The following is a 24722-nucleotide window of genomic DNA, read 5'->3' on the forward strand; positions in this document are numbered from 1 at the left end:
ACGGGAGGCAGTCTTAGTTTGGGCTCTGACTAGAGCATATTGTATGCTTGTTCTTATCTAAAAGTGTCAAAGTTTTCAATTTTTTAATCTACTGTTAGTCGGACAGGAAAAAATAAACTACCAGGGTTTTGCATTCCATCTTTGCCTGTGGCATATGTTATGCTTTAGGGCATCTTTGTTGAGGTTGTCAGCTATTTGGAAACAAGCATTTTCAATGCAAGGGAGCTCGCATTTGCTCGAGTTGGAGCTATTTGCGTCGTAAACTCCTAACCTAACTTTTCTTGCCACACAAATTAAAAGAAAAAAAACACAGCGCGATCGTGCTATGTAAAATGCAGCGCGATCGCGCTGAAATTGAAAACGAAAAAACGGAGTGAGATCGCGCTATATAAACCCCAGCTCGATCGCGCTGCGGGGTAAATTAACAGATAAAGTAGTCCAGAAACCAGGCTCAAAACATTGAGCCTTGAATGTTTCTAGTAGTTTACCGGTGCTGTGTAGGCGGGCTAAGCACCGGAAAAGGCATGATGTATGCATGCGCCCAACCTTGAACTGTGAGGCGAATCTGTGTGGTGAGATATGCCTTTGTATCCCCATGGATCCAAGTATTTATGACTCCTGTCCCCTTAAAAAAAAAAGGCTGTTCACACAAACCAGTGACTGTTTGTAGCCATCCAACAAGTGCTGCAGTTAGCACTCCATGTACACTACCTACGCAGATAGGTGTTGCTATATAAATGCAATTTCAAGTGTGTTTTCTGTGTCTGGTTTCTCCATCGGGAACCCCAACAACACTTACTTCCATTTACTCAAGTTGAGCTCTCGAAGGGCATCCCAGTCACCACATTCGAAACATTTTGGACCCACTTGTTAGATAATTTATCTGTCTAATGATCATTTGATTTAGAAACTTTCAGCTCTACCCCTTGCTTGTTCTGGAAATCATCAGGGTCTTAAATTCCCCATGAAAGAAGATGCTGGTGGTCTGTTTGCAGTGAGGGTCCCGCATTTTTATCTAGTATAGGCTTGGTGACATAAGGTAGCAATTCCATGACCGTTTTCAGTGTTGCAGAAATCTCTGCAAAAGCACCAGGTAGTGCTTTGATATATGTTTTAGGATTACTTTGTCATCTGAACTCATAATTTAAAAATACATCTTTTAGTAAAGTTTGTTTTTTATATTGTAAGTGTGAAAATGCCACTTTTAGAAAGTAGGCATTTTCTTGCTTAAACCATTCTGTGACTCTGCCTGTTTGTGGATTCCCTGTCTGGGTCAGTTTGACAGTTGGGCTGTTTGCACCCCTCCACTAGACATTGACACAAAGGGAGATGGGGTGTGGCCTGCATATCTTGATGAGGCATTTGTGCTGGGAGGGAGGGGAGGAGTGGTCACTCACACCTGAAAGGGCTGTGCCTGCCTTCACACAATGCAGTCTACAACCCCATGGTGTGTGTCTAGGGCCTGGTCTGGGCAAGGCAGGATCTTGAAAACAACAGTGACTTATCTTTGAGGTAGGTCTACTTCAAAGGCAGAAAGCAGTATAAGAAGAGGACCCAAACCCCCTAAAAATTAGATCACTTCTGGAATCAAGAGGAACCTCTGCCAAGGAGATGGTTCAAGGGGTATGAGTCTGCTCTCCATATGAATCCTGCCCCTGAAGCTCATTGGGGGGCGGGTCTAAGGAAGCACTTTGAGGTAGAGGGGAGGGATACTCTGACATCCTTAGGAGATCCTCAGGGGCTCACCTACTCTATCATGAAGGATGCCCTACTCAGAAGGTATGGTCTCACCTGAGTAGTATAAGGACAAGTTTAGGTCCTATAAGAAGAAGGAATCCCAAACATGGTTGGAATGTGTTGATTCTTTTTGCAGGTCACTGGATGGTTGGGTGAAGGGCAGTAAGGTGCAGCGTATGAGGGGCTTTACAATTTGATTGCTTGGGAGCACTTGTACAGTTTATGTTTTCCAGAGCTGCTCCAGCACCTAATTGACAGCAAGCTGATAGACCCCAGGAAGCTTGCTCAGGAAGCGGATCGCTGGGAGAGCACTAGGGTCCAGAAGAGTTATGAGGGAGACCACGCCAAGGGTGGGCAGGGACCCTCTCAGAAAAAAGGGGGGCTGAGGGTAAACAGGGGGAGTTCTCTAAAGGGCCCCAACCTAGTTTCCACGGTAAGGATTCCCAGCCCCCCAGTGAAAAGAAGTCATGGTTCTCCAAAGGGAAACCTGTGGAAGGGGCCCCCCACGTACGTGTTATGCATGTGACCAGCTGGATCATGTGAAGAGGGACCCCAGATGCCCCAAGAGTACACTGGCACCCACTGGTGCTCAGTCCCAGGGTTTGGCTAGTGTAGTGCTTGGGGAGCAGTGGGTTCCAGGTGGGTGGGAGCCAGCTGAGATAACCCTTGTCTCACTAGGGGACAGAGAGATAGTCCAGAGAACCCTGGTGCCTGAGAACACTAAAAAATACAGGCAGTGGATGACTATTAAAGGACAATGGGTGGAGGCTCTGAGAGACACAGGAGCCAGTATGACTACAGTGAGGAGTCACCTGGTGTCTGAAGAGCAGATAGATCCCCGTGTACTTTTAGTTGCAGTGGACAAGTCAGAGCACCTGTGCAGAATGGCGCAGGTTCCCTTTGAATGGGGAGTGGGGTCTCAGGTTCCTTGAAGGCAGCTGTGAGTCCAACTATGTCTGATGATTGTTTGCTTGGCAATGACCTGGAGGATTCCCCTTGGAAGGAGGTGCGTATCCACCAGGTCAATGGCAGCACGTCAGGGTGGTCAGGAGCCCCTGGAGCATGAAACAATGGCCCAGGGGACTGCCAAAAAGAGAAAGGGCAGGGGGCCCAGGAAACCGTCCCCAGACGTTCCCACAGTCTGGGAGGAGCCGGGGCCTGAGTGTGATGCCCCGGAGCCTACAGGGGAACAGATGGCTGAGCTGCGGGAGGTCCCTGAGCTGTCACAGTGGCAGCCGGAAGGGGGACCCACCAGGGAGGCATTCTCTGAGGCACAGAAAACACGCCCTACTCTACTGGATTTGTGGCAGAAGGCTGCAGACCAGGCAGCTGGCAAGGAGCCAGGATCTCACCTTATTTATTGGGAGGATGGCCTCCTGTATAGTGAGCCTAAGGTCACTGAGCCTGGGTCAGCCCGTGTACTGGTGGTATCCCAGCGCCTCAGAGCCTTCCTATTGGGTCTGGCTCATGATGTGCCTTTAGCTGGACATTTGGGGCAGGACAAGACCTTTGAGAGGCTAGTCACCCACTTTTACTTGCACCTAATGCACAGGCACTCAGATGCTCAATGCAGGTCTTTCCAGACTTTTCAGGCAAGTGGCAAGAGTGGGGGGAGATGAAAGACTCCCCTCCAACCTTTTCCAGTGGTTAGTACCCCCTTTGAAAGGGTCGGTATTGACATTTTGGGGCCTCTGGATCCCAAGACAGCCATAGGCAACAGGTTCATCCTGGTCTTGGAGGACCATGCCACCAGGTACCCAGAAGCCATTCCTCTGAGATCAATCACTTCCCCTATGGTGGGTCGTGCATTGATGGGGTTTTTACCTGCATGGTGTTCCCCAGAGAAGTGGTATCTGATAAGGGTACCAACTTCATATCTACTTATTTGAAGCCTTTGTAAAAGGAGTGTGGGGTAACGTATAAGTTCAATACTTCTTACCACCCCCTAAGCAATGGTCTGGTTGAGAGATTCAACTGCACCTTAAAAGGCATGATCATGGGCCTGTCAGAGCCCTTGAGGAGGAACTGGGACATCCTCTTACCATGCCATCTGTTCGCCTACAGACGAGGTGCCTCAAAAAGGGCTTGGATTTAGTCCTTTTGAGTTACTGTATGGCCACCCTGTCAGTGGACCTTTGAGTTTGATGAAGGAGGGCTTGGAGAAAGCCCCCAGCAAACCTCCCCAGGATGTATTTAGCTACATGCTGGCTTTCAGAAAACAGACTGCCTGCTTCAGAGCTCTCGCAGAAGAGAACCTGGAAGCAAGCTAGGCAGACATGAAATGGTGGTATGACCAGAATGCCACTCTGGTCGAGTTTCAGCCTGGGCAAAAGGTGTAGGTAGTGGTGCCAGTGGAGCCTGGGGCACTCCAGGACAAGTGGACTGGGCTATTTGAGGTGGTGGAACCCAAGAGCGAAGTCACCTACCTGGTGGACTTGCGGACTCCCAGGAACCCCTTGAGGGTCCTGCATGTGAACAGTCTCAAGCCACACTTTGAGCGGATTGAATTGTCCATGCTCCTAACAACAGATGATGGGGTGGAGGAAGAGAGTGTGCCTCTTCCTGTTCTCCTGTCTGCTGGAGAGAAGGATGGATCTGTGGAGGGGGTGAACCTCTCCCCCTCCCTGACCTCAGAACAACCGAGGGACTGTCGCCAGGTATTGGGTCAGTTCGCCTCCCTGTTCTCCTTGATCCTAGGGGTCACACACTTGTGCACTCATGATGTGGACACTGAGGATAGTCCACCCATTAAACAGAAGGGTTACAGGGTGACTGATAAGGTCAGGGCTAGCGTCAAAGATAAGGTGTCTAAAATGTTATCCCTAGGGTTATTGAGTTTTCTAGCAGTCCTTGGGCTGTTGCTCCTAGTGCCACCCCAGAACTTCGGTTCTGTGTGGACTACTAGGGTCTCAATGCAGTCACTAAAACTGACGTGAACCCCATTTCCCAAGCTGATAAGATCATCGAACGGTTGGGAGCTGCCAAATACGTCAGCAGATTTGATTTGACATCTGGGTATTGGCAGATTGCCCTAACTGAGGGGGCGAAGGAGAGGTCAGCATTTTCTACCCCAGATGGACACTTCCAGTTCAAAATGATGCCATTTGGGATGAAAAATGCCCCTGCCACATTCCAGAGGTTGGTCAACCTCCTGTTGACTGGGCTAGATCACTTCAGCGCAGAATGCCAGGATGACATTGCAGTGTTCAGTTCCACTTGGGAGGAACACTTGCAGCACCTCTGCAGAGTGTTGGAGGCCCTGCAAAAGGCAGGCTTCACGTGCCAAATAGGGCAGGGTTCAATGGTTTATTTGGGACAACAGGTAGGGCAGGTGGCACCCCTACGGCCAAAAGTTGAAACCATTCTGGCTTGGGAGCCTCCCAAGACGCAGACTGAGGTGAGGGCCTTTTTAGGCCTCACTGGCTATTACAGGAGGTTTGTCAAGGGATATGGTACCATTGTTGCCCTCTTGAATGAGTTGACCTCCAAGAAACAACCAAAGAAGGTGATCTGGACAGAAGCTTGATGCCCTGAAGGCTGCCATGTGCACAGCACCTGTGCTGAAGGCACCTGACTACTCCAAGGAGTTTGTTGTGCAAACAGACGCCTCAGAGCATGGTATAGGAGCAGTTCTCTCACAGCTTAATGAAGATGGCATAGATCAACCTGTAGCCTTCATTAGCAGGAGGTTACTTCCCCGGGAACGTAGGTTGAGTGCAATAGAGTGTGAAGCTTTTGCTGTGGTCTGGGCGCTGAAGAAGTTAAAACCCTACTTGTTGGGACTCACTGCTGGGTTCAGAGCGACCACGAGCCTCTGAGATGGTTAATGCAGATGGTGGTGAAATCCAAAACTGATGAGGTGGTCCACTTCACTACAGGGGATGGACTTTACCGTGGAACACCACCCTGGCACAGAACACGCCAATGCTGATTGTCTGTCCATATTCTTCCGCCTTAGTGATGAGAACACCCATGAGGTTGTGTAGTTGCTCCCCACTTTCAGCTGGGGGGGACACGTATTAGACCTGGCATCCTTGGCGTGGTCTCCCCCAACTTTTTGCCTCTGTTACCCAGGTTCTTGATGTGTGATGGACTCTGTTTTTGCTGTTTGGTCCTCTGGGCACTTTACCACTGCTATCCAGTGTGTTACAAATGGGGTCTTTGGTTGGCAATCAGGTTACCCCCGTCCAAGCAAGGACTCTCACTCTAGTCAGGGTAAGTCACACACAGTCCAAATTATCCTGTGCCCTCTGGTAGCCTGGCACTGAGCAGTCGGGCTTAACTTAGAAGGCAATGTGTAAAGTATTTGTGCAATAAATCATACAATCACACCATATAGCACCACACACATACACCACACAGTGTTTATAAAAAATATATAATATTTATCTGATAAGATGCAGGTCAAAATGATTAAAGATGCAAAAAGTTAACATTGAGATTTCACTGAAAAGTGATATAAAGTGTCTTGAGTCTTTGTAAAACAACTAAATGTCTCTTAAAAACAATAAAGGTCTCTTGCAAGCACAAAGTACCTGGTTCACGTTCAAAATCTCCGTAAGGGACCGCAGAGGAGGTGATGCGTGGAAAACGGGGAGGTGTGCGTCAGTTTCGCCCCTTCGCACACTGACTTGTGTTGTTATTTTCCACGCAGGGGAAGGCTTTGAGTCGATTTCCGGCATGGAATCCTGGGCTTGCGGAGTGAAGTCACAAGCGCTGTGTCGATCCAGTGGGTGTTGCGTGGGAATATCTCCCGCGCGGCAGGCACTGCGTCGATTTCTATCTGGAAGTCGGGCTGCGTCATCCCGGGTTGGCTGTGCATCGATCCGGTGGGCCATGCGTCGAAGTTCTGGTCGCAACACAGGCGCTGCGTCGATCTTCTCCTTATGAAGTCGGGCTGCGTTGTTCCGGTTCAGCGTGCGGTGAATTACCCACCGCGGGGCAGGCTGTGCGTAATTTTAGCAGGCTGTGCATCAAAGTTTCGCCGCACAAGGAGTCCAGTTGCAGGAGTGAAGTCTTTTTGGTCCTGAGACTTCAGGGAATAGGAGGCAAGCTCTATCCAAGCCCTTGGAGAGCACTTCTCAGAACAGCCAGGGAGCAACAAGGCAGCAGGGCAACAGCAAGGCAGCAGTCCTTGTCAGAAGAGCAGTCCCAGTGAGTCCTTTGGGCAGCCAGGCAGTTCCTCTTGGCAGGTCTGGTTCAGGCATTCTCCACCAGCAGGGTTTCTTGTCCAGAAGTGTCTGTGAGGTAGAGTGTCTACCCCAAGAGGTGTCTGAGTTGGTAGGGGCAAAGACCCTGTTTATATACCCAAATGTGCCTTTGAAGTGGGGGAGGCTTCAAAGAGTGGCTTAGAAGTGCACCAAGTCCCCTTTCAGATCAGTCCTGTCTGCCAGGGTCCCAGTAGGGGGTGTGGCAGTCCTTTGTGTGAGAGCAGGCCCTCCACCCTCAGCCCAGGAAGAGCCATTCAAAATGCAGATGTATGCAAGTGAGGATGAGTATCCTGTATTTGGGGTTGTCTGAGTGAAATGCACAAGGAAGCTGTCAACTAACCCAGCCAGACGTGGATTGTAAGGCACAGAAGGATTTAAGTGCAGAGAAATGCTCACTTTCTAAAAGTGGCATTTCTAAAATAGTAATATTACATCCAACTTCACCAGTCAGCAGGATTTAATGTCACCATTCTGGCCATACTAAATATGACCTTCCTACTCCTTTCAGATCAGCAGCTACCACTCACACAATGTATGAGGGCAGCCCCAATGTTAGCCTATGAAGGGAGCAGGCCTCACAGCAGTGTAAAAACGAATTTAGGGGTTTTACCTTACCAAGATATGTAATCTACATTGGTACATGTTCTACCTTTTGCCTACACAGCACACTGCCCTATGGGTTACCTTGGCCATACCTTAGGGGTGTCTAATATGTAGTAAAAGGGGAGTTGTAGGCTTGGCAAGTACTTTTAAATGCCAAGTCGAATTGGCAGTGACACTGCAAACACAGGCCTTGTAATGGCAGGCATGAGACAAGGTTAAGGGGCTACTTAAATGGGTGGCACAATCAGTGCTGCAGGCCCACTAGTAGCATTTAATCTACAGGCCCTGGGCACACATAGTGCACTCTCCTAGGGGCTTATAAGTAAATTAAATCGTCCAATTGGGTATGATCCAATGTTACCATGTTTAAAGAGAGAAAGCATATGCACTTTAGCACAGAGTCTTAAAACCAGGAAAAACAGCATTCAAAAAGTGGAGGGAGGCAGCAAAAATGTATGGGTGACCACCCTAAGGCTGTCAGGTCTAACACAGTGCTAAAGTGAAAGTGCTCCTATGTAAAATGTATGTGTAATTGGCTTTCCATTATTGGCATATTTGATTTACTAGTAAGTACCTAGTACAGTGCAATAGAGGTGCCCAGGGTCTGTAAATCAAATGCTGCTAGTGGACCTGCAGCACTGGTTGTGCCACTCACATTAGTAGCCCTGTAAATATGGCTCAGACCTGTCACTGCAGTGTCTGTGTGTGCAGCTAATAAACTGCCAATTCGACTTGGCACGTGTACCCACTTGCCAAGCCTAAATCTTCCCTTTGCTCACATGTAGGACACCCCTAATGTAGGCCATAGGTAGCCCCAGTGTCAGGGTGCAGTGTATGTTTAAGGTAGGACATATACTAATCAGTTTTATATGTCCTGACAATGAAATACTGCCAAATTCGGTTTTCACTGTGCAAGGCTTATCTCTCTCATAGGTTAACATGAGGGCTGCATTTAAATATTATTAAAGTGAAGATTCCATTTGGAGCAGATACAAATATGGAGTTTAGGGTGTCTGAACTCACAATTAAAAAATACATCCTTTAGTAAAGTTTTTTTTTCATTTTGTGTTTGAAAATGCCAATAGAAAGTAGGCGTTTTCTTGCTTAGGCCATTCTGTGACTTAGCCTGTTTGTGGATTCCCTGTCTGGGTCAGTTTGACAGTTGGGCTGTTTGAGCCACTCCTCTAGACAGTGACACAAAGGGAGCTGCGGTGTAGCCTGCATATCCTGTTGAGCCATCTGTGCTGGGAGGGAGGGGAGGAGTGGTCACTCACACCTGAAAGTGCTGTGTCTGCCCTCACACAATGCGTTCTCCAACCATCTGGTGTGTGCTGGGGCCTGGCCTGGGCAAGGCAGGATCTTGAAAACAAAAAAGACTGCTCCAAGGGCTTGAATTGAGCTTGCCTCCTGTTGTTGAAGTCTCAGGGCCATCAAAGACTTTCCGTGCCAGCACCTGGACTCTCTGCTGAGACTCATGCCCTGCCACATGGTGCCCTATCCAGTTCCTGGGCCCTTGATAGGTGAAGTTGGCAAACAAGAACTGAAAATCCACCCACAGACCACTGTGCGGGGAAATATTTTATGCACCTTCTGTGAAGCGGCTGATAAACGACATGTCCCCGGCTTTGTGGCTGAAATCAATGCTCCACCTGCATCGTGGCTGGAGGATTGATGCAACGCAGCTTGAGAAACTACGTGCAACACCCGCTAACGGAGGCTGATAATGACACAATCCCCACGCAGCGTGGTTTCCTGATACAGTGCCACCTGATTTCCCACGCATCATTCCTGGGCGTCAATGTTAACCAGACTCTGCGCGGATCCGAGGTGTCCAGTCTGGAAATCGCCACATCATTCTCTTGCAGTAGAAAAACTACGCATTGGCGATCCGACCAGAGAAGGAAATGATGCACAGCCGCATTTGCAAGTAAGGAATCTACTCATCGCTACCCTTTTCTGATGCACGCTCGCCCGTGCATCTTTATTTTTTACGCTAACCAGGTACTTTGTGTAACAACAGCATTCTCACTGTTTTCTAAGGATTAAGAAGCTTATTCTTTCGAAAATTCATATCTTGACTTGTGTATGTTGGACTTTTGTTGTTTTGGTCTTGTTTTGCTTAGATAAATATTCCCTCATCATCAGCTTTATCATCTTTATAAATATTCCCTATTTTTCTAAACCAGTGTTGTGTCATTTTGTAGTTACTGTGTGTGTTGGTACAAATACTTTACACATTACTTCCGAAGTTAAGCCTGCCTGCTCGTGCCAAGCTACCAAGGGGGCCTGCGGGGGTTAACAGAGGGTGGTTCTCCTTTACTCTGGTTAGGGTGAGGGTCCTTGTTTAGACAGGGGGTAACCTGACTGCCAACCAAAGACCCCATTTCTCACAGCGACAATGCAGAAAATTAAGACAAGTGTTGGATCCATCAAATCCAAATCCAGGTTTTCCTGCCTAACCATTAAATCTAGATTCCTATCTATTCTAATATGTATGAAATTCAGAGAAAATGGCAGCATGACAGAACTTCTGTAGAAGTTTCTGTCAAGAGAGGTGAAATAGCATGAAGCCGAATAGAAATTAAAGTATGAGGTATGTACCTCAGAGAGGTCTGCTCTGTTCGAGGCACAGGGGAATCTCTGAAACTACCACTAGCTAAACCACACTTAAATCTGAATTCTTCAAGGGAGTGACATCATCATCAAAGTTTTCCACTGAAGAACAGAGCCATACATTCTACAATTTAATTGTCATCTTCATCCTTTTAAGCCTCTCTCACCCGACCTTGGTGTACCCTCACACCTCAGGAATTTCAGAAAAGCTAGAGCTGTCAGAGAAAGATACTCCTGTCCTTGATAACACTCCCCCCAGGCTCCTTTATCTCTCATGCACAATAGACTCCTTACTAACCTCGAAACGTGCAGAAAGACACCTGCAGCTTTAGGAAAATAGGCAACAATCAAACTTCACATTGAAGGTTAGAACACATTCTTGCAATACGATGAATACATGAACTTTATATAAAAAACGTTATTCATTGTGCACATTACTTGTATGCATATCAGTGCACCACGTTTAAATGAAAACCATGTTACACCTTACATAGGAAAATAACCACTCCTTTATTTCACGTTATGAAACATAGCGGCAAAACCAAGTTATGCTATCTCAACATCGAACTCCTGGGTCACTTGCAATATCCTCACAGTGTATGGCAGGCTGCACTTTATCCCATATTCTATTTTCCAGGTTAGGGCTGCTCTGTCTTGCTGAATTATGTGAAATCCTAATTCTCAAAGTCCTTAATATGCGTGAGCCTGATACACAGTGTAAGTGTCAGTTATTGAAGCTGCAGTAACACCCTTATTTCCTATACGTTACTAAAAGAAAGTATATTTTTATGTCAGCAGTAATGAATCCACATGTTCTAGGAGGATTATATTTTGTAATTTTCCTCTGAAGGAAATTATTAAATGTTATTGGTGTAGGCCTTGCGAGGTTTCTGTTATCAAGGAGTTGTATAAGGAATACAGAGTCATTTTTTGTGAACAAATACTCCTCAAAGCAGGTAGCAGGCATTAGACTTATCTTTTAATGGTTTAAGCCATTAAATTAACAGCATAGATGCTGGAGGTAGGGTGTGCGGGGGAGGGGGTGTGAGGGGAGTGTTGCACAACCCCCAGACAAGGGCTGGACTGGGACCCAAAGCAGCCCTGGAAAATTTTGTCAGACCAGCCCCTATAAAGTTCACAGCGGGCGAGCCTGACCACTGCAATGGGGTTTCGTGGGGGTTCTCCCCCACAAGAATTTTTTTAAAAATTGTATTCTACAACACATTTTCATTTTATATTCAATTGTATTCGTTTTTAAATCATAGTAAATGATGGCCTTACAGAGAATCAAAATATGGCAGTCTTTGTTGGGGCTCTTTTATGATTACCTTACCATCACCCTCTAACAATAACTCTCATCCATCTATAGCCCCTCTTCCACGTGTATTTCATTTGTTTTACAGCTCCTCTCTTACAGTGGTACTGTAGGGTGTTGGAGCATTTTATATCACACACACATACAAAGACAATGAATCATACATGTGTAAGTCAGTGTTTAGAAAATGTTACATCAGACAAAGGGAACTACAAAGTGTGGGATTCACATGTCATCCATACTGGTAGGCATTTTTTAAGAGTGCTTGGTCTAAGGAATCATTAACACAGTTGTTAGGGCTGACTTTACTACTAACAATTAATGTATTCCCAAACAAACCCTTTCTAGAAAAATTAGGATAATCAAAGACTGGGAAAAAATAACTTTCTACCTTGTACCATGCAGTTTGCATGCAGCTCTTTAATGGCAGTTCATAGCTCACTCTGCTAGATTACGGTTGTAATTTATGAACTGCAGAGTAACAAAAGGATCTCAAAGACAAAAGTAGTATCCCTCTGAGCTATGCACATAAAATACTGTTCTGAGATCTGCATAGTACACATTTTTACAGCAGGCAAATTCACCCTCTGCGCTATCTTAGATTAGTCAAAACTGCCACTAGACAAAACTTTGAGCTCTAGCCAGCAGTTACATTAATCCCCATAGTTATCTTGGCACTTTTTTTGTTGCCTTAAAACTATTGGATATACAAGGAACTATGGAGTGCTTTTAAAACCGGTGCACTGCAACAAAACTGCCCCCGTGACAAAAGCGGCCCCCCACCCTTCCAGGCTCCTGGGGAAACGTCCGATGGTCAGTCTGACCTGTAGTATAACAATGCCAGAGTTTAGAAGGTGAATGAGCAATAAAGATGCCTTTAAATGTGCGGTTTATCTTTCCATATTTGCTGTGTTTTCAAAGAGGAAGGTCAAATGTCAGGTTATTCCTTCTAACAAATTGTTGTTTATTGTTTTAACAAAGAAACAGGTGTATACTTTTCTTTCTCTGGCTCCAAAATGAGAGGATTTTGTGAAACTGACCCAGATGTGTAATCTTGCTGAGGTTCAGAGAGTGAAAAGAAAGGCTGTAGGTAGGGTGTCAACTTTTTTGTATCACACAAGAACAGGTAAATGAAATACATGCATATTTCAAGATATGCCAGCTTCTAATCTACCACACCAGTGCTGCAAAATGCACCACCAGCTTCATAACACACATGGACTATGATATGAAAATGTACATTTTGGTTCTTCCTCGTTATTGGGGGAAGATTTGTTGTAATCTAATTTCACTTATGTATGTTTTTACATCACACAGTGCATGTTCCTTGTAATCTTTGCCCAGTTACATGTATGTTCTATTCTTTCCACCCCTGCACTCCTGAACCCAGTAGAACATTTCACTGAAGTCTACCGTAGGATGTCGTGAGAGAAGAGCAGGTTGGAGAGGAGACGCTTGAATAAAACCACTTATACATAACAATGGCGTCGTCTTTTCAACTTACACCCTTACCACTCACTAGCTCAATGTGCTTGGCACATTTGCTACATTTGTTTTTTGTGTGATGCTTGGACTTTTCACAACGCTATGACTTCAGTGATCTAACATTAATGGTAGCAACCCCACTCTGAAAATTGTTCCAACACCACTAACAGATTAATTTTCTTATGTAACCGAAAGCTATTGTTTAATTAATATACAGTCGTTCTGATGTTACCGGATCACTGTTCTGTAGACAAGAATATCTATTTCATTTCCACCGCAAGGCCTTTATTCTGAGGAAAAGTATGAAGCCTAGATAGCTGTGACCTTAGGATGTAATATTCAGGAACATCAATTTGATGTGGGAATTATTAATGTGTCTTTTTTTACGAATATATGTTTGTTGTGTTATACAGCACAAATGGATTGCGGTTTGTCGACAGGGTTTGAAAATTTTGAACACAGGAGGAGAGATATGGGGCTGGTGGGTAAAAGGAAATATCTATCTGTTGAGGTTGCCGGAGAGAAGATGGTCCGGTGTTCAGATGTAAAAAGCACGGGGAAAACCAGTAAGTCTTGCCTTACTGTACAAACAGGTGTCTGGAGTAGGAACGCAAATTTCTGTTTTAGTGTGCCTGTTACTAAGAAACTAACCAAACCTGGCACAAAATGCGGGGGTCTCAAAACCTACGCACTTGGGACAAACGTCCAATGTTGCAAACTGTTAAAAAATACGTCAAACCCAGAGATAGAGAATTTAGCATGCATTTATTTCTAAGAGAAAGACAAGTTATGAAATAAAGCGCGTTCAGTAACATATCACGAGGAATAGAGGGGCAATGCTTTTTCAGTTGCATTGCGTTGCTCTGTGCTGTGTTTGTTGCATTGTTGTGGTCAATCATCAATCAACCAACATATACAGAGTGTTGCTCTTCACCCCTCAGTGTATTCGGACGCTGAGGTTATGCTCCTTTCAGATGAATAGCCAGGTCTTGAGTCCCCTTCCGAATTCCGCCCAGCAGGGTGATGTTCGTAGGTGGGGGGTGTAGGTTGTTCCAGGCTTTGGCTGCAGGTAGAAGAAGGAATGACCTTTGCAGTGGCTTTAGCATATGCGGGGGTGTGGGCGAGGGCCATGGAGGTGGAGTGCAGGTATGTGGTGAGTTGGTGGAAGGTCTGGCTGTTGTTGATGTATGCTGGTCCCTGGTTGTGTAGGGCCTTGAATGCGTGTCAGTATTTTGAACTGCCATCTCTTCTGTACGGGGAACCAATGGAGGTTCCTGAGGTGGGGGGGGGGGGGGTTGATGTGGGTTCATTTGGGGATGTCGAGAATGCAATGGGCCACTGAGTTCTGTATCGTCTGGAGTCTCTTGAGGAGTTGGGTGGTGATGCCTGTGTAGAGTCCATTTCCATATTCAAGCCGGCTCGTGACTAGGGGCTGGCTGGCTGTCTTTCTGGTGTTCACAGGGATCTATATGAAGATATTTTGGAGCATGGAAAGGGTGTGGAAGGAGGAGGAGGCAACTGCGTTGATTTGGTGCTTTATGGTGAGTTTTCTGTCAAGGATGATGCCGAGGTTGTGACAGTAATCTGTTGGTGTGGGGCCGAGCTTGTGGGGCCACCAGGTGTAGTCCCACAGGGAGGTGTTCTTCCAAAAGATCATCACTTCTGTCTTGTCCATGTTGAGTTTCAGGCAGTTGGTCCCCATCTAGTCGGCAACACTGGTCATGGCACTGCAGAAGATTGTTCTGGAGGTGGAGGAGTCTTTGGTGAGAGAGAGAGGATGAGCTGGGTGTCGTCAGCGAATGATATGATGTTGAGTCTGTGGGACCTGACAATGTCAGTAAGGGGTGTCATGTCGGTGTTAAACAGGGAGGGGCTATGGGACGATCCTTGGGGTGCGTTGCAGATGATAACTTTGGGTTCTGAGGTGAAGGGTGGTTGGCGGACTCCCTGAGTTTGTTCTGCGAGGAAGTATGCAATCATTTTGAGGGCATCCCCTCCTGAAAGCCAATGCAGTTGATTCTGTTGATGAGGGTGTGTGGGATTTGGAGTTGAATGCTGCTGAGAGGTTAAGGAGGATCAGGACTTCTGTTCCACCCTTGTCGAGGAGGAATCTGATATCATTAGTAGCAATAATCAGGGCGGTCTCAGTACTGTTGTTGGTGCAGAAGCGGGATTTGGAGTTATGAAGCAGGTTGTTTTTTGCTAGGTGATCAGTGAGCTGGTGGTTGACGGCCTTCTCGTGGACTTTGGCGGGGAACGGAAGCAGCAAGATGGGGTGGTAATTTTTTAGTTCGCTAGGGTCGGCGGAGGGTTTTTTCAGGAGGGGTCTGACCTTGGTGTGTTTCCATCTGTCGGGGAAAGTTGCAGTGGTGATGGAGGTGTTGAGGATGTTGGTAAGTTTTGTGCTCATTTCTTTGGTTCCGAAGTTGAAAGAATGGTGGGCGTAGGGGTCCATGGGTGCTCCAGAGTGGATGGAGGACATGATGGCAGCTGTAATCTGCGTGGTGAGTGGGTTCCATGTGCAGATTGAGAGTCTGATGTCCATAGATGGGCAAAGGTTGTTGAGTTCAATGTCTGTGGGTTGGAGCTGTTGTAGATGGAGGCTATCTTGCTTTGGAAGTATTCCGGCAGGATGCCACAGAGTTCTTCGGAGGGGTGAATCATGTTCTTGTTGGCTGACGGGCAATTGAACTCAATTTTGAAGAGTTCCTTACTGTGTTTGGCGCTTGTTTTGATGTGGTCTGTGTGGCATCTCATTTTGTGTCCTTGATGCGTTTGTGGTGCTTATCCAGGGCTGATTTGAAGGTGGTTTGGTCGGTGGAGTCTTTGATGATGCACCATTGTTTTTCCAGTCTTTTGCAAATCTGAATTATGGTTCTGAGTTCAGGTGTGTACCATATAGCTTGTCTTGATGATCTGCTGATTTTGGCTGTCCTCATGGGGACGACTCTGTCAGCGCATTTAGTGATCCATTCGGAGATATTCTGGTTGGCCTGTTCCAAGTTGGGTGCGGCATCCGACAGGTTAGTGTTGAGGGCCTATGTCCACTGTGTCTGCATCACTTTTTTCGAGCAGCGATGGGAGGAGCTTGGGGGCTTGGTGCTTGTGCATGGGGAACATATGATGGTGAATTGGATGATGGTGTGGTCGGTCCATGTGAGTTCAGTGACATGGCTGTACTTGACCTAATCGCTGAATATGAAGATTGGGTCAAGTGTGCGTCCTGCTCTGTGTATGGGGTAGGTGATCAGCTGGGTAAGATTGATGGTGTTCAAGCTTTCCAGGAGGCTGGGAGAGTGGGTGTCATTGGGATCATCAAAGTGAGGGTTGGGGTCACCGAGCAGAATGTATTTTTTGGAGTTGATGGGTGGAGGGATGATGAATTCGAAGTTGGTGTTGCAGAATGCGGGCCTCCGTCCTGGAGGCCTGTAGGTGCCTCTGATGGTTGTCCAGGTGTTGGTGTGGAGTTGGAAGTTGAGGTGTTCCATGATTGATGTAGTGTCGTCTTCTGTGTTGGTGCATTGGAAGGTATCCTTGTGGATGATGGCTATGTCTCATTCATGTTTGGTGGTACGGTCTTAGTGTATCATCTTGTTGCCATCGGGTGTTGCTGTGGCAATGTCAGGGGTTGAGGAGGAGCTGAGCCAGGTTTCGGTGATGAAGATCATGTCGGGATGAAGGTGATGATGGTATCGCAGATTTCTGTGATGTGTTTGCAGAGGGCACAGGCATTGAGCAGAAGGCAGTGGAGCAGTTCTGGGCTGGTAGCGGTCTCTCTGGTGGGTCTGGCGAGGGCTCCTGTGCAGCCGGGTGGTGTTGCAGTGCAGGTGAAGCAGCTGCAGGTGAAGGGTCCTTTCATAGATCAATGAGATGTGATGCAGCAATTACTGTTACGGTGTCTGGGTATCAGTGGTGGTCAGAGGGCAATGGTTCTTTGCAATGGGCATGATCCAAGTGTGGACGGGCACAGCCGGGCTTGCTTTTGGGGCACTTTCGGCATTGCCTGTGCTGCAGCCTCCATTAGGTAGGTCCTGGGGAAGGGCAGGAAGCAGGAGGTGGGAGGAAGGAAAACAGCGGGAAAACACCCGGCGAGTCAGCATAAATAAACGGCAAGGTGGGCAGCACAAGGTTAACAGAGAGGGAGGCAAAAAGCAAGCTAGAGAGGAAGAAAGGCTACAAATGGGCATACAAAACAAGCAAAGCACAACAGGCTAAAAAGGCAAGCTAGACAAGCAAGGCTGACTGGGCATACAAAATCGGCAGGCACGCAGAGAATAGAGGCAGCGGCAGTAGTAGGCAGATGGGAGCCGGAGTGACAGGGGCTGGACTAGCCCCACAGCTTAGCAGGCATCAGAGGAGACCTGGAGAGACTGGCAGGGGGAACTGGAACAGGACAGGCTCAGCTGCTTATCCAAGGAGAATGACACTACTGGTGTAAACATGCAAAGTATGGAGATATAAACAGCCAAAATTGTGAGAAGAGTAGTACGTTGTTTTTGAATAAGCTCAAGTTGTCTGGACATGAGCTTCATAACAACATTTTTTTTGTGATTTTCAGGATCTTTCACTGAGGGTGACAGTAGCAGAGTGCACTGATGATGGAAGAACAGAAAATATTGGCCATGTCATCATTGGGCCTGCAGTGAATGGAATGGGCATGACTCACTGGAACCAGATGCTGGCAACCTTGAGGAAGCCTGTGTCAATGTGGCACCCTGTTCTACGAAATTGATTTGGAAATCCTTTGCACAGTGCCACGTTCTTAGAAAGCTGTAAATATGATTATGTATAGAACATGTTATGGTATGAAATTGCCATATCATTTACGCATTTCTCAAAGTTGAATCTATGGATGTGAGTAGAGTCCCATGGATAAAGAACGCACTTCCAAAGGAAATACATAAGGGGAATTACCTTTTCGCAAATAAAACAAATGCATTATGGTTCCTTACCATTCTCAAATTTGTATAACATGCCATACCCTGCTGTGCTTCTGAAATGTTGATGTGTATTAGTAAGCCATTTAAAACACTGGAGCTAAAGTGAACACTTCCATCAGTGTCAATTGATACACGTGGTCAGTTACACAGTTAAGAATGGGATTGTTTTCTGCTGTTCTTTAGGTTAGGCAACCTTCATACTCACAACATAATATGGGGATGGTCAGCTAAATCTGTTATGAAAGAACAATGGGACTTAGTGTTGAGCAGACAGAGTACTCTGTAAAACATGACAGATATCCTACCCTGTATATGACAAGTGCCATATGCTATTATCCACCTGTGAAGTCCGCCATGTTTGTAATATAATATCCTATCCGCAAAAGTCTACATAAGGCCCTATGTCTTCTAACCCTTCTACATACCACGCATATACCTTTTTGATATATCATATCTCCTTCTGTGACCTCACCAACATAAACACATATTTTTTTAGTTTTGAATCAAACTCTTGACTTGGGAACACAGAAAATTCTGTACAGTTCATCCACCCAAGCACTAGCAGTTGACAGACCAAATATTGTTTGAACTTTAACCCACTGCAACTAGAAGGAGGGTACTTAATAGAGCCATTTACTTTTATTGTTCTATAGTTTTAACTTAAATACTGCATGAATAGTTTTTCGCACATGAATACGTCTTTTACAACTCAAACAATCAAATTTACACTTTGTCATTTCACTATAAGACTTGGAATGAAATAGAACATTATGCAGTAAAATGTTATTCGAGTTTTCAAGGACATTTGATATGTGTATAACCTGCCCTGGCCAAATGTTCTCATTTCCTTTTTTATTGCCAATCCCCTCTGGGGTTTTAAAATTTACATATTTTGGAAATGTTGAGATGGCTGCAAAAAGTTTTGAAAATAAACAAAGCAATAATTATTTACACGTAGATGATGTATATAATGTAAGTATAAAAATATCTAGTGCTACTCTTAGTAACCTTTTGTGAACACAAAATAATTCAGATCACTTTTTTATACCATGAGCATACACGAGAACATTTTGGAAAGAACATAAGTTATTTACAGTCTGTTTGCCATGACTATCAAGCCAGAGATGCCAAAAGGCAAATACACACAGTTGGTAGCTTAAGGTGTCAAGCCTTTACGTTTTTTTTTTTTCTTAAGTACCTTCTTGGACCTGAAAATACTCATTTTTGGAGTGTTGAAGTGTTGGTATGGTAGGATAAATATATGTACTTCTATTAACTCTATTTACTAAATTACTATTGATGGCACCCCAACATCCCAAAGACAGGTTATTTATACAGCTGTAGCATGTGCGAGGTAGATTTAACCCAGAATATAAAACGAGTATTTCTTTACGCTACTTAATTTATAGATGGTTGAGCTCTGTTCGTGTTTGAGCTGTATGGGGCATGTGCAATAATTAATTTAGTAATGTGGCTGAACGTATTCTGTGACAACCATGAATTCCCTTTCTTATGAGGTGGAGAAGGAGCTATCGTAAGAAGTGTTAAAAGGATGTTGAATTACCCCTGGTTTTACATAACCAAAATCTATCTACTTTTTTGTTGTGGCACGCTGTAATAATCGCCTGTATTACTAGTTGACATTTACCACAGTCCTTTTCTTGATAGCCACTCCAAATACCTCATTTCTAGGGTTTTAGTAAGTGAGGTACAGATTTAATTCTGAACATAAAAACATGTCTTTACACTGCTGAAAGTGCGTAATTCTTGAGCCCTGCTCTTGCTCAATTATGGGGCACGTACATTCACTTATCTAGTAGTACTTCCTTCCTCTGTCCTTTTGTATACTGATCAGTTCCTTTTGTTTTTTGACAAAGCTCTCAGTTTGTCTGCTGGAGATTTCTCCAGGACCTATTTTTTTCTTTACTTAATACAGTAGGTTGTCCTACAAAGAATGTGCTGAATGTTTTGAAGTTGGGGAGTATATAATGACAGATAAGGAGAACAAACGTTGTTCAAGTGCAGTAGAACATATATTGTAGGCACTCTGCGATGGAGAAGACGCTAAAGCAAGAAGTATTAGGAGTACACAGAATTACAGCTGGTTTTACACAGACATATGAGAGTTTACGTAAATTACACAAACTTAACACCAATTCAGCATAAGCAGATTTTCACAGTTGTTTTTTAGTTTGTGTTTTTAATTATACAAAAATGAAGACTGACTCTCCATCCCCTCCAAACGTTTTGCCTACTTATAAAAGATGTAGTGATAAAATAAACGTGGAGACTAATCAGACGAATTTTACGGGATACGTCCAAGTTTTACTTACAACGACGACACATGGGATTCAAATTTGAAACTACTTTTGTGAAGGAGTACTGGTGCAAAAACCATTTGGTGATTGGCCTCTTTTCGTACTAACTTCCCACTCCGTTTTTGTAGAAACTTCTATCATAGATGGGCATCATATTGTGGAACTTATTAATGTGGTCTTTCACGAATATTCTGTATAAACACATATACATATATTTATATAAAAAATATGTCTTAGTGAGCACACAAAATATACAAATATATATTATTTATTTCTATTTTCTATGCCTCTGTACACCACCAATGTGGTGTCACTGCACTTTATGATTGTCAATTAAGAATACTAAGCCATTCATTAGTACATGCATGAAAAGCAGCAGGCACATGCAGGTACTGAGGAAAGAATGCATGAGTAAGTGAAAGGGTTGAATTATTTTCTATAAGATGAGCGTTTTTATTATGGTAGTTGCTGCTTAAATATATTTCTTGAGCATTGCAACATGAGAGTACATGAAAGAAGAGATAAAATGACTCGGCTGACCTTTAACCCAGAAGGATCTATTTTACAGTTGCAGAATGAATAAAGTTTTGGGAGAAGGGTAAAGTCTTCATGAATTTTCTTAATATTAGAACGCCAGGGATTGAGCAGGACATTCCAGATGTTGGACAGTGAATGTGAATGCTGATGGTACTCCAAATGATTGGCCAACTGACTGAGTAAATTTATTGTTAAGAATGTCTTGGCAGATGGCAGATGGCAGAGGTAGATATACTTGATCAGTTCTGACTGAGAGAGAATAATTAATTGCAAAGTATGTTAGTTCCTTGTGTATAGCAAATTAGATACATTGCAGAGGTACTATCAGTATTTCACAGGGAGCCAGAGTACCGTAGAAACCTGACCCCATCACCTGAGACCATCCTAGGATGTGGATTTCCCAATAATACACACAAAAGTCAGAATATTGCTGTCAGCGGTACAAAATAGGGATGACTTAAAATCGCCACTGTCAAAACAAATTCTCTCATTGACTTTGAGTATTGGAAAGGGAGTTACAATGTTTTCCCATTATTTTCTGAGAAAAAAGAAGGGCAAAACAATAGAAATAAATGTATACAGAAACAATGATTTGTGATCAAATTCTAAGGTAGGTTCAATCAAAGGGCAGCAGGGTGGTCACAACTGAACATAGTGTAAGCTGAGACAGAAGGGTACTGGTCAATCTTGATAATGACAATGCTGAGAGATAAAGGGGAAAGGAACTGATGATTTTTACAAACTTTTTGAGCGGCATTTAACAACGTTTTTTAGAAGATGAACAAAAATGGTCTTACGTTAAGTGAAATGATCTTCCCACAGGCAAACGTGCATAATCCATTATCTGCTACATACTCAAGGTCAGATGTCAGGCCACCTGCACATAAGATTATCCTGGAGCAAGCAAATAAATGTGGGTATTGATTTATGAAACAGCAAATAGATCACATAAGGATTTGGACATATCTGTACTCTATGACAGCCGGTCTAGACTTGAGCATAGCTGCTCAGTAACACACTTAAGCTATACATGGGAATGTCTGACTAGTTAGAAACCCAGCCAAACTCGGACATGTCTGATTGTTGATATTCCGGGGCATTTACATATAGTTCGTCACATGGTTAGAAGAAACATAAGCGATGTGTAAGCAAGTGACTGTCTCATATATCTAAGTTATTCAGCTCAGCGCCTTTAGATACCCATGTAAAATGTTCTTCAACATTGGCACTCAGGAACTAGTTTGCCAAAGCATTTGACACAATTGCCCTGATGCCCAAGAATATTTAGGTATGGTTCAGCTGGTTTGATCTCTAAACATACCTTATTGAAAGAGGTATTTAAAGCAGCTGCATTCAGCATTAGAAATGATATACTAAAATGGTGTAGCCCCTCGTTTATGTAGGGCTGCAAATATCTTCAGAATTAAACAACAGTAACTTTTGAACGAATTACAATTGTAAAAATTATTAGCACATTTTTATTGGTAAAATGATGCTAAGTCATTATGCATTGTGGATGTTTTCTATTCATAATGCTGCCATTTTAGCTATTGCATTGGAGAATCAGCATCTATCAGAAAGATGTGTAGATGTAATGGCAGAAATATGTTAGACATAGTATTGAAAGCATAATGTTTTTGCTAAAAGATTAAATAAAAGCTTTTCTGATGCATCCACTTACTCACAATTATATGTTTTATCAGCATAAACCTAGGGTATTTTGAATTCGAAATGCATATATTCATGTGGTATACAAGTCTGTCATGTATATTAATCTTCAATATTTCCTTCACCATAAGGAATTTTTATTAATTATTTCAGAATATGACTCACTTAAAAATGTTTCAAACTGTACTCTGCATGGTTTGTTAATGTACACATTTTTTTAAACATTAGGAATTAATTAGCCACACATAGTTTTAAGATGAAACATATGTTTTATAATGTAACAACCTAGACACCAGATTAACAAAACCTGCTTGTAGCATAAATGGAGAAGGGAGAGCAAAAGGCTCAAGACTCATTCAGTAGACATATTGCCATATTTAGTTATGTCATGCATCACAAATACACTTTTGTGTGGCAGAAATGTTTCTCAAAGACTAAAAATGATACTTGAAAATGTATCTGAAAGAGGAAACTTTACAAATGCTTGCTTATCATAAGTATTTTCAATAAACTTGCAAATTTAACCTAATATTTGTGAATAGCTGTACCTGATGGTTCCTACGACTGACTGTGTGTTTTATTTTTTTGACTATTTGGATAAGGAAGTTGTGTTTTATTTTTGGATTTGATTGATTTCATGCTACTAAATCTTTTCATTTAACAGAGTAGCAAGCAAACAGTAGCAAAATGTCAAATTTAAGCTCCACACCTTTTCGGTTTCACTAAAAAACAGCAAATTCTGTAATGCATATTTGAAGTCCTTTGAAGGTAAACAGATACACAGAGAAATATGATATATTTGAACTATTATAACATAAAAATGCTATTTAGTTATTTTCTAAATGTTCTTTAAATATAGCTCATGAAATCGCAAGTGCATAAATACAGTTAGTATCGCACTTTCATTTCACTATTTAATTTTAATAGGTAGAGTCAATTGCTAGTTGGCTTGGTGTTTGAGAATCTTGGAGTGAATGTAGTCTAAGTATCTGTAATTGTTCCTCGTGATTTTAAGCGACTTGGAGCATTTGAGAATTGGAATGATGTTACATCTGTGCTTGATTTAAGAGTTTCAGCATTGTTTCTTCCAGAATAATATACTTGCAGTGTTTACAGGGTTTCGACTTAAAAGGCTATTGTACTGCAAATCTTATTTATACATGTTCACAGATACATTCACAATTGTGCAAAGTAATTCATATATATGTATGTGTGTATGTATGCAAACCTCTTTTGTAACTGTTGAAAAACAAGAGATTTCTCAAATTTCTAATTTTTGAATTCGAGCTTTCAACTACTCTCCTACGGTGAAAACCATATAACAGAGCCAACTCAATGCTGCTTTGCGCATCCATACATCTTCAGGATTTACAGCCAGTGCTCTGTGCCAAAGTTCCTGAATCAGTTGTATTACCTGATATATAAACTCAGTAAAAATGTGTCATTCTTAAGTGCATGAGATATTATTGAACATTTTATTGAATGTCTGAAACACATATGTACTGACTATTCTTATAAATAAAATACATCTGATGTTGAATGCATACTAATGTTTAAGACTCATTTACACACTAATGCACAGTTATAAATAATTCTGATGGTGAAACAAATGAAAGCACTCCATACACAGGACCTTCCTTAAGTAATCACAGAGCACCACATTCAGCATTTAATGGGGTGATATGGTCTATAGAGTCTGATGCCTATTCCATTTATCACTCTCTGTTTTACAAGGAGCACCATTGTGGTACAGTCTGTGACAGAAATTACTTAACCGTCTATGTCAGCACGCATTAATGTGCATACAGTAGCAGCAGACTGACAAAGGTGAGTAATTGAGCCCTATATATAATTTACACAGTGATCTGTGTACAAAGCAGAATTCTGACATAAAATCTGCATTTGGAACAACTTAAAGCTCTGTGCTGAAGAACATGTGTGTAGGTTGCAGCACACCAATATCTGGTGAGCGTTTTCAATCATTAGTCAGTGTAGCAGCACATTTAGATAGTCTGCTTTTGACCAATAAATAGTTACAAAGTATATTGGTAAGTAGAGGCACAATGGCTCATTTAATTATTAGGCACTGGGCACACTTTGTACCATATATTAGGGCCTTATAGGCAAGATAAATATGCTAATTAGGAGTATATCAATTGAACCGTGTTCAAAGGGGTATCACAAGTACTTTACTACCAACAAGCAGGGGTAAATGGCATGAAGTTCTAAAGACAGCATGAATATGGGGTCCAGCAAAAGGAGAAAAACCTGGGTTAACTACACAGAAAAGGCAGAT

At 43.6% G+C, this 24722-nt stretch overlaps 1 protein-coding gene across 1 annotated transcript in view; it reads left to right on the plus strand.

Annotated features, from left to right (window-relative positions):
* The window catches only part of SYT12 (synaptotagmin 12), a 756831-nt gene extending 732861 nt beyond the window's left edge, over nt 1-23970 (plus strand). Inside the window, exon 8 of the mRNA XM_069223023.1 lies at nt 17522-23970. Within this exon, the coding sequence (XP_069079124.1) occupies nt 17522-17695 (174 nt within the window). The 3' untranslated portion in view covers nt 17696-23970. The remainder of the gene's footprint in view (nt 1-17521) is intronic.
* The last annotated feature ends 752 nt before the right edge of the window (nt 23971-24722 follow it).

Source organism: Pleurodeles waltl, chromosome 3_1, assembly GCF_031143425.1.
Source record: "Pleurodeles waltl isolate 20211129_DDA chromosome 3_1, aPleWal1.hap1.20221129, whole genome shotgun sequence".
NCBI classification, from domain to species: domain Eukaryota; kingdom Metazoa; phylum Chordata; class Amphibia; order Caudata; family Salamandridae; genus Pleurodeles; species Pleurodeles waltl.